The sequence below is a fragment of the Amphiura filiformis genome, chromosome 12, assembly GCF_039555335.1.
Source record: "Amphiura filiformis chromosome 12, Afil_fr2py, whole genome shotgun sequence".
NCBI classification, from domain to species: Eukaryota; Metazoa; Echinodermata; class Ophiuroidea; order Amphilepidida; family Amphiuridae; genus Amphiura; species Amphiura filiformis.
In genome coordinates this window covers 54,435,293-54,446,700 of record NC_092639.1, presented here as the reverse complement: position 1 = coordinate 54,446,700, position 11,408 = coordinate 54,435,293, and the positions used below count along the sequence as shown (strand labels likewise).

Genomic DNA, 11,408 nt, shown 5'->3' with positions numbered 1-11,408 from the left:
TGTATTGAAAGTGGGTGGACTGTTTCCGTGAATCGTGGACAATTTTTTTATGTCATTTTCAGCATTTTGTTCCTGACCAAAAATGTCATCCATAAAGCAGAAGGAGAAAGATAAGAAGATGCAAGAAAAGTACCAATCGGTTCTTGCGAGATTACTTCGAGAAGAAGATAATAAATACTGCATCGATTGCGACGCGAAAGGTACGGTCTGTCATCTCAGCACACAACAGTGCAGTATTAATAACACATCAGTCGGTGTCTGACTTGCTGTGTGTAATGTGTAGACCATACATTTCTCTGACTGCATTATTAGATGATTAGTCATTGATTTAGAATAGTATAAAATATGGTATAGGTACAAAAAATGGGCAGGCGTAAATTTACACAGAATTATTATAGAATAAAGTAACAATCAATTCATCAATGTCAATTCAAAATTTCAATTGATAGGAAGTTTTGTTTTTATGCTGATTGCAGATTGCTGTACCTGTATAATTAAAGACAAAGATAAAGACAATTTATCGCGTCTGACGTCACCTGTCAATCAAACTCGAGCACGGTTTGTTTACAAAGTGTCGTGATGATGACTTGCTGAACGCGGATTTATAACCGGCCCGCCTTATTGTTAATTTTGCACCTTTCGACATGCAAACCATCTCAAAAGTTAGGTCTTTATAGTAGGAAACTTTCTTTGGTGAATGCACCATGTCCACAATGCCTAGAAAAGCTGCTTTTTGCCTTGTAAAAGTACGAAATTTTTCGCCATTTGCTGCTATTCCTTTTCTCCGATCAGCACCAGATAGATCGGCCTTCCTTTTACGCGCTGATTAACCTGTGTAAACCAATCAAGGATCGTAATTGACAGTGACATCAGACGCGATAAATTGCATTTATCTCTGTCTTTAATTATAGTACATTTGATCGAGAAATCTAGATAGATCCACACAGTAACTATCGCGTCGTCGTGGATAGTTCTAAAGTAGATATTTTAGTATACCTGGTCTCATGTACCCATACCTAGTGTATGGGTACATGGTATAACCAGGCATTCAAACAGGCACGGAGAGAGCTGTCAAAGAGTGTATATTTCAAAACATGATAACTGCACCAGTTATAAAAATTCCCACACACATACCACTTATAAAATGCACTCAAAGTCCTTATTCCATATCTGAAAATATGATCCCCAATTTGTACTTACTTTATTGATAAAAGTTTAAATATCCACATGACAAATTCAGCTGTACATGTCCATTGTATATGTTCACAACATGACCCAAAATCAGACCTTAGACACATGCACAAGGCCTTGATACCACTGCCATGTAGTCAATAGCCCAATTCATGCTGAACAAGAGACTGGTTGAGAGTCCACATGTTCATTCACCCATGCACCTGCACATGTTATAGCACATGCTTCAACTGCTGATGTGTCATCAACCTCATAGTCACAGTCTCTGTTCTGTGGGGTATTGGTAGAATAACACATGTCTTTATGAAAGGTCAAAAGTTAGGGATTGTTTTGTCAGACATTTTGAGAGCTAGATTTGATCAACACCATTTGAAGCATGGTGTAGCTTACAAGCAGGACACATAATTTCAGGATATTGACTACAAATTTGGACCAATAAATTTCCAGAGACATAATACAACCAAGGAAGCTTATTTCAATGATGTTTAGGGCAACAGTGACATGGTAAGTGAAATAGTTAGGGAAGAATACCTTGGTGTACATTTGAAATGTAATTCTGGTCTTTGTACATGGACTTCATGTCTCCCTATTCCACACATATAATATTTTAGGTATGCTAGGTGAATTCAAATTTGCCATCAAATTGCATCGTTTTATATCAAATTAAAGCCCTTGAGTAAACTAAGCCAAAACTGAAAACCTTTTTTTCATAGCACTTTCCGTAGCAAAGTTACATCTTGTCAAAGATTGACTTTCATCAAAAAGATTCAGCTAGCAAAATTCCCCAAAACGGCATTTCGGGGTGTTTCTAGATCTTAGTCTCATGGCGATGGCAGCTTTTTTTAATGGAACTGCTATCAAAATCCTCTAAAATTCCATGTGCGACTTGATTATCACCATAAAAAATCATATATTTGGGTCAAGTGAAGTATAGAAAACATATTTATGTAGGTTTCCTTCACCCACCTATTCTCGAAAAAAATTCAAATTTCTATGTAAATATGCATTGTGTTGGGGCCCCGGTCTCGGCGAATTCGCTGACTAGTAAATGTGTTAACTAAGGTTTGCCTAGGTTACCTAGATATTTACTCATACATAAATTCTAGACAGTTCATTGCCATTGGTTGATTACCATTTGACTCAGTACACCGGTCGATCTTACCGTTTCCGATGTTGATTAAGATACTTCTTGCATCGATCCCGAGATGCGGAAAAAACCAATAGTCATTTTGTCCCACATAAATGAATAAATAACAAAAACCCCGATCCCCAGTGGACTCACCCATTCGGTGACGTCACACACGATAATCACCCCTTATCCTCCTTGGTTTCTAGATGAGATAGACGTGTGGATTTTTCTTTACCAACGCTAAGTATCATTACGAACCAAAGGGCGAGATATACAGTTTGTTTGTTACACTGAGGTAAAAACCAACCAGTATAGTCGCTAGGGAGATAGTTTTGACGACATTTTTCGGCTAGAAAAGTGACAAAAACGATCCAAAAACTTAGCTTGTATGTGGCCCATTTCACGGTTAGGCGCCACTTTTAGTGAAAAAAACTCGAAATTTTCAAAATGGATTAAATTTAATTTAATAGGGTTTTCTTTTCCAAATAAGACCAGATTTTCATAAAAATATCATTTCCCAGCTTAAATCTCGCTACTTCTTGAAGAAAATTATGATTTATTATCTCATGTTATGTAATTTTTAACAAATTTGATCAATATTGAGTAGTGTATATTTATACTTTGACTGTCCAATACATATATCATAGATATTTAAAATAAACAAGTATGTCATAGGCTCCCTTCTGACCAAATTTGGGCAAATTTTGTTGTGTAATGACAAATTTATGGCCACTTTAATGTAATTTTGTGGTAAAAAGGAAATTGACATGAAAAGGTTTACTCAACAATTTTAATAATCAATGAATGACTCTGATATTGCACAGCTTTGAAGGTCATAATATGGGTAATGTTCACAAATAATATCAGCCAGTTTGAAAACACAGGTCAAATTCAAGATTCTGATGTTTGTGCAATTTTGGATGTGACTGATGTCAATGTGAACGGAAACCACACACTGTAAAGCAGAGTATGTTTCCGAAAATAATGATTCAACAAGTTTTCACACACTCAGTGAATTAAATGGGATATATTGAAACATATCAACCTGTGTTAGTGTTCATTTTAAAACATTGTTTACAATTTATAGAAGTGGATGTGACATTTTCAATTGTGAACGGAATGTTTCATTATGATAAACAGTTTGCTTGTCAAAAATATAAGCTTTGGGCACTTCTAACACATATATTTTGTGAGATTCTATTGAATTGAGCAATGCTAAAACGCTTTTTTCCTGACCCTTTATATTTTTGACAAGCAAAATGTTTATAATTTACTGAAATGTTCCGTTCACAATTGAAAATGTCACATCCGCTTCTGTAAATTGTATACAAAACTGTCCTCTAAAGACAAAGACAAAGCTATGAAATAATCATATATGACATGTACAAAATAATAAACCTATTTTAGAAAGTCAAATATCATGTTGTTTAAGTATTTTGCCCTAAAAACTACTAATTTTGAGGATGTGACATGTGAACGGAAATTGAAGCTTTTTAAATCTCCTGTCACAATTAAAGAAGGCATACTGAATTAAAGATTTGTTGTGCCTTTTGATCCCCCACAAACCTGTAATGAAATAACTTCAAACTGGCATCCTAGTCCCATTCCTGTCTTAGTTCTTTGAAGAAACTATTTTGGATGTGACAGGTACCATAGATGTGACACATGTGAACGGAAACTTTGAAATGACATCTGCAAGCTAAGTTGATGAAGGAGTTTTCATTAAATGGTGTCATTAGATAGCTCATAGCAGGAGATTTTTAAAAATCAAGGAGAAAAATTCTGCCACATTTTGTTAATAAATTATACTATTTGGAAAATTAATCGGATGTGACAAAATTGTGAACGGAATTTGTTGGCAAAAATTCAAAATATCGCTGTATCTACATATTAAGAGCAACAAGTGTAATTTGTTCAACAAATAGTAACAAGACTCTGAACTTTACTAAAACACACTAGTTTGCCATTCATGTAAAGTATTAGTCGATCTATTCCACATTGAATAAGGTACATAGATGTGAACGGAAAATGTCACATCCAAATTCAGAAATTTAAATGGTTCTCATGCTAGTTTAACTGACAACTAATACTTTGTTCATGTATGGCTGTATAGTGCAACTTGTTCACTACATAAAAACAACAAAAGCAGCTGGTAGGCTCAACATAGTTAAAAGTGGCAGCATTGGAAAATAAATGTCTGTTTCCAGGTTGCTAGTGAAATGTGGTTTTTGACCACTTCTGACCCCCTGCGCCCTGAAAGATAAACTAGAAAGGCCGATTAAGCTAATGGAGGTAGGCCATACAGAGACAATGAAAAATCACCAACAGTAAATTCTGTAACCCCATTATTTTTTACACACCAGGCCAGATATGTTGAAAATCAAAAAGTGGCGCCTAACCGTGAAATGGGCCATGTGTGTTTCCGTTCATATACGGGACACACGTTTTCAAAATGGCCGCCCTTAGGACGCCATTTTATTTTTGTTCTCACGTAAAACAACTATAACAGACTAGTAAGTTACAATAGATGTTTGTACAGTACTGTGTATACATGTATGGTGAGTGATTATCGCTATGTTTATGGTGTGCTCTATCGTTATATCTTTCAGTACGCGTCTGATGACGAGTTACTGCTAAGAGTTCGTGGGTTTCGAAGGACCAGCCTGACAAATCTTCCCCAAAAGGTTTTCAGTTTTTCATCCCTTTGTATATGGTCATTTTCACGGTAAAGGGTGTAACTTTGGATTTTTAACATTTTGATCCGTAGTTTTCTAATAAAGCCACAGAATTCCATGATTTTTGGCCACATAAGTCATCTAGTTAGCAGCTACCTTGGGTAGCATAATCATCTTCGGAGTTACTGCGTTCAGTTTTAGCAGGCTTAAATGTACCTAATATTGCCATTTTGAAAAACTGTAAAAAACAGTAACATTTTGTAAAACCCTGTGTTTTCTTCAGTTAGTTCATGGATAATTTTTCTTATCCTGAAAGTGCACGGTCATATGTTCAGTAAACACTGCCACATTAGATTTAATTGTGAACAGCCCTGTATTTTTGAGAACCAGACTTGATATTTGTCGTTTCGAGGCTTCATTTTCCGTTAACAATTGTTAACAAACTTTGTGGGTATAGCTTTGGTTCATAATTCTTGGTTATTTCTTCACTTCTTCTTGATTCATAACAGTTGATATCTTAACTTGAAATGGGTAACAAAAATTAGTTGATTTGCAAGCTTTTAAAATTTTTATAAAATCTTGACTTCAAAGAGCCGATTTTCCGTTAACTTTTTGGAAGCCTCCGAAACAAACTGTTCAGCAAGCTTGGGCAAATATAAATAAAAGAGCTCATCCAATCTATTTATCAAAATGTAGCAAAGTAGATCCTCAAGTCACTTGTTTTTAAATCATGGAGATATATATCACCGTTTGAAAATGGGACCCAATACAAACTTTCCGTTAACAATTGAAGCCTCCGAAACAAATGAAGCCTCCAAACAACAGTAAACTTAATTATCATCTATGCATATCTAAATTGGTATGTTCCATATTGATATCTGCATTGTAATTGTTGCATGATATGTGCAGAATGTCATACATTTAAAAAAAAATTGATATTATGGTTAATGCTTGAAAAATATACTGATATCCAAGAAAGCCCGTTCGGAGGCTTCACATGCAAATAACACCATACTTAACAAATGGGTGAAAAAATTATCATGTTATAAATCTGCAATATCTGCCGATAGAATCATTGATTCAATACACACAAGAAAATAACAGCTTAGATGATCCCAACAGTGTTGTTTTCAAAAAAAACTACTTCTGCCATGTTTAACCATTGTAAACATGAAGCCTCCGAAACAAAAAAAATGACTTGCTGTGATAATTTAATTTTGTCACAACTGAAATTCAATACTTAGAAGCAAAGCATGAAAATTGGTAATTGTGATATTTTTTACCTATTTTTCATGTCAACTTGACTTAGTTAGCCAAATATTTTACTTTTATGATCACCTGTGTTGTTAACTGAAGCCTCCGAAACACAAATCGCTTGAATTGCCAATTCTAAAAAATAACTCCAATTTCTGTGAAACTTGGCTGGGAGGTTCCTTTCATCAAGTAGTATTTGTACATGAAGTTAGACATTTAAATTATTTTAGGAACCCAATTAAAACTTAAAAAATATGTTTAAGGTTGGGAAATTTCCATTGCAAATGACCCTTGATGTTAAAAATTTTCAAAATTGCAATTACAAACATAGCAAAACATGGTATAAAATTTAACTTATATCTGTTGACTTACTTTGGAATGGGATTTCACATGTATTCCAGCTTTCATGTCATAATTTTCTGAGCTTATGTAAAATACATTTTTTCTTAGATTTTAACCAAAATGTTATGGAAATGTCAAATTTTTATCAGAAATCAAAAGGTTTAAGCCTTGAAACACTATTTTACTGGAATTTAAGTTGCTTCTATGCATGATTACAGTAAACAGAAACATATTTAAGTGGTTTGAAATTTTGACCCTAAAAATCAAAAGTTACACCCTTTACCGTGAAAATGACCATATATATTTTTATATCATACCACTACATCAGCGTCAGCCACTGTGCGTGTGGGTCTGTTTATTGGGCTTGAGCTTGTGTTCGGGGGGGGTAGTGCTGTACGCTCCCCGATTACTACAATGTCTAGGCCTTGTCAATCATGCCCTTCCCTTGTGCCAGAGTGGGACCCGCATCCACTCTGCTACTCCCACAGGGATTGCTCTAAATCAAATAAGTGTGCTTCCTTTTGCATAGGCTTATCGGACATCCACTTCGAGGATTTAGAAAGTAGCGCTCGTTTAGGTCTTGACACAGACAGAAGCGAAGACTAAGAAACAGAAGCCTACAGGTAAGATTGATATGGTAGGTACTAGCGAGGCCGGCAAGGGCCACGCTAAGGTAACCTCTGGGGCTCCGGTCCCGGGCAAGCAGGCGGACCCTCCGGGGACTGCTAGCGAGCACGAAGGCCTAGCAGCCAGCGAAAGCACTGACTTTACGTCTAAGCTAGTAGCAGGCAGCAGGGCGGTACTTGCCCTAACAGGCGAGTACCAGTCTACCAGTGAGATCTCTAGCGAGCTTCTTGCAGGTGGACACCCGTCTATTGCTGGCGAACGAGCGGGTCTAGCACCAGCGAAGTAGCCGGCGACGGACAGTATGCCAAGGGTACCCGGGCTTGCCTGGGTTGAATCCTAGCATACAGCGTGCAGCGGACTTGCCTCGGCCGGTCTATAGCACGCAGCGTGCCAGTGGAACCCGGGCTTGCCTGGGTTGATCCACGCACGCAGCACGCCTTTCGTTCCCGCAAGGGTCGAATGAAAACGCGTGCATGGGTTTAGCAGAGACGATACCGGGGGCTAACGCTTCAGGTGTAGTCTTAGCAGAACCAACTGGGGTTGTCACACGGCAGCGTTCCATGGTGGGACCGCCGAGTGATTCCCTGGGCCTTGGAATGGCTGCCGGCTGTCCTCCGGGACTGGCTAGCGGCGATACCGGGGTTGGGCTCGCAGTCTCTCACGGGACAGCGACCCAAGTGCAAACAGTGGCAGCTACCGAGACGAGCTACGGCTTGACTTCAGTGGTAGCCACTATGCACGCGCCCATAGCTGCCGTGAGTGGTCCGCCACACACAGCGACCTTGGGCGAGGCTCAAGAGGTTAGGGTAGGTAGTTTGAACAGCCTGGCTGATCAACAACCCACTTATGTCCTCGAGAGCCAGCAGAGCGTGGGTGATCCATTACAGTCAATGGGTCAATTACCCTCTTATGATCGATCACTATCTATTCAGCGGAGCATGGCTCCATTGATTGATACTGCCTATTCAGGTAGCGAGGTGACTGATCGAGGGTATACACGCTCAGCTACCCGTGATACTAGGCAAGCTCCTTTTAGCCAAGGGACAGCCAGTATAGCGGGGGACCCATACACACGGCTTGATCCTCTAGCGGGGAACGCTGTGAGGCATGGGTACAGTGGTACGCAGCCGGAGCCCTACCGGGCACCTACGCTACAACCACGCAGGTACCGCAGTACTCGTCCTGGTTACCACAGTCTCTGTGGCAACAGGGGGAGGCGGTACTGGTACTGCCGTTCCATGGGGTTTCCCTGGTGGCGGATCCTTTCAGGGTCAGCTACCAACAGGGTATGCCCGTGGTATCCGCCGCAGGGTGGTTTCTTCCACGGTCTTCCACCGTGGCAAGTGCCGCCTAGCGTTGGGCAAGCAGTACCACCAGTTGTTACCCAACCCGGCGGCGAGTGGCTAACCCTGATACAGCTCAGGGTAGGCCGCACACTGCTATGGCTAGGCGACAGCAGCGAGAGCGTCGGCGGATCCGGGTGCTATAGCTAGCATCTCGGGGTCTAGCGGGAGTACTCCCTCTTCTGCTGGTGTTCAGTTGGCTAGCCACACGGTGGCGACACCTCCCTGTCCACCTTCAGATGCCCGTCGTCAGATCTCTTCCTCATCAGAGAGTGAGTCAGAGTCTGAAGGCGAGGAAAGGAGTCGGAAGATGAAACCAGTAGCGACTCACAGTCTGATGAGACTGTGCAGCTAGCTTCAGGTATCCTTCCCCCGCTTCCCCGTGAGGAACTCGCTAGCAATGGTCTGCCTGCGGACACCGCTGAGGTGATGAGCCGTGTGGCCCAAGGTTTGGGCCTGGCTTTCTCTCAGGAGGAGTCCGTTCAGGAGGACCAGGGCATCTTTTTCAGTAGGATGCCCAGCTAGCGGCGTCCACACAAGGGTCGCCTCGCACTTGCATTCCCGGGCGGACCTCAAGGGTAGGTTTAAAGTAGGGCTGTCAGGCTCGCTGGAGCTTCGACGCCGGCGTGCTTGCGCTTCCACTGCGTGTTTCGCAGGAGGACTCACGAAACCTACCTCAGGGTCCCTGACATGGATCCAGGCGTTGCAAGCGCCTGCCGCTAGCGGCCAAGGCGACGGGTCGTTCTCCCCCAGTGGGAGGAGGAGCTAAAGCTCATCGATAAGCGAGCACGCCGCTTATCAGAGTCTCTAGCGTCGCTACCACGCTTGCCGAGCACCTCGGTAGGAAGGTAGCGAACGACCACGGGCAACGTCGGAACTCTTCCGCATGAGGTTAATCTGTTAGCGGTGCTAACAGCTAACCTCAACGAGAGTTCTATGGGCCTAGCCCATAGGATGTCATCTCGCCGCCCGGAGAATGCCTGTCTGTCCCTCCAGTCAACTTACGGCTCCGACTTTGCTGATGCAATGAAGAAGTCAGACTCGGTGGGACAGGGGCTACTCTTTGGACAGGCCTTTTGCGCTACGGTTGAGGACCGGGCAAAGAAGGCCACCAATGAGAGCACTCTGAAGAAGTCGGAGGCTGCCCTGACCAAGGGAAGGGCAGTAAGGCGAAAGAAGAAGCACAAGAAGAAGAAGTCTTCTAAGCGTTCTTCAGCGCCAGCTCCGGCTTCAGCAGGACGCGCACCACAGACTACACCCGAGCCGAGGCTACTCCAGCACCTCCCAAAAAACTGGGAAGCGCAAGAGTAGTGCTGGATCAGATGGCAAGCCCCCTAAGAAGAGCCGTTCTTCTAAGGGTGGCAAACCAGATCGGTCCTGAGGGCACGGCGGTCGACAGTCCATGCCGGCAGGTTTGGACTTCCACAGGGATTCCCCTGTGGGCGGCCGCTGTGCATTACGCCATGCCCAGAGATGGCATGCCATCTCACCGGCGCCTGGGTATTGTCAGTGGTCAGTGGGGGTTACAGGCTGGAATTTACCAGCCACCCTCGTGCGCCTGCACGATTCAGAGGTCCACGGTAGTGCCGCCAGACGGCCCCCAGCGTCGGGCACTACTGTCAGAGGTCACTCAGCTTCTCACGAAGCAAGCGATTGTCGGTCCCCCCCTTTCACCAAGGGGTTTTGGAGCACATTTTTCTGGCTCCAAAGAAGACCGGCGACTGAGGTTCATTCTGAACCTCAAGCCGTTGAGCGAGTTCATCAGGCCCAAGAGGTTCAGAATGGAGACTCTCGCTCGGTGCTAGCCTGCCCCATCAAGGGTATGTGGGCGGCATCGCTAGATCTCTCGGACGATATCTGCATGTTCGATCGCACCTCAAGATCAGAGGTTTCTACGCTTCAAGGTACAGGGTCAAACTTACCAGTTTCGATGCCTGCCATTCGGCTTGTCCACCTCCCCAGAGAGTTTACACTCCTGGTCAGGGCGGTGGCAGCGTACCTGAAGCGCAGGGGAGTCAACATGTGTTGCTACCTGGACGATTGGTTCATTTACGGACGCACCCGCTGGAGACACAGTGTCTCGTGGAGTTAGTAGTCCGTGCGGTGCGGGACCTGGGATTTCTGATCAACGTCAAGAAATCCAATTTGGTCCCGACTCAGACACAACTATTCTTAGGGGCCCAGATCAACCTCAAGGAGGGGATCGCGGTGCCCTCACCCGAGAGGGTGACGAACATGGCGAGGTGTGCCCGACTCTTGGCCGAGTCAGAGGGAGCACCCGCTGTGGCATGGATGAAGGTTTTGGGCCTTATGGCCAGTATGGTAGACCTCGTGCCGTGCTGCCGCTTTCACATGAGGCCTATACAACTACACCTTCTAGCCTTTTACAGGCCCAGTCGTCACCCAATATCCCTCGCGGTTCCGATGTCGGAGATCAGCGAGAGGAACTCTGGTGGTGGACCCATCAGCCCAATTTGACTCAAGGTGTCAGGTTTCCTGCACCAGCGGTGCGCCACGTAGTGACGACCGACGCGTCAAAGCTGGGCTGGGGGGCCACATCCACGAGGACTCAGTCTCGGGCCTATGGTCGGCCACGGAGCGGAGTTCCATATCAACCTTCTCGAACTTTGGGCAGTGGAGAACTCTCCAGCATTTCGAGAAGGTGATCGTGGATCTCATATCGTTGTCCAAACAGACAACACAACCGTGGTGGCCTACCTCAACAGACAAGGGGCACCAGGTCACCACGGTTATGCCTGCACGCACTACGCCTGATAGGGTGGTGCAAGGCCAGGCAGATTACGTTGAGAGCGATGCACATAGCGGAGTCACCAACATCCTCGCGGA

The 11,408-nt window shown here is 43.6% G+C and overlaps 1 protein-coding gene across 1 annotated transcript in view; it reads left to right on the top strand.

The window, feature by feature from the left end:
- The window catches only part of LOC140166919 (uncharacterized), a 61,333-nt gene continuing 49,925 nt past the window's right edge, over window positions 1-11,408 (top strand). The window contains 1 exon segment of the mRNA XM_072190404.1: window positions 1-200. Coding sequence (XP_072046505.1) covers window positions 83-200 — 118 coding nt within the window. The 5' untranslated portion in view covers window positions 1-82.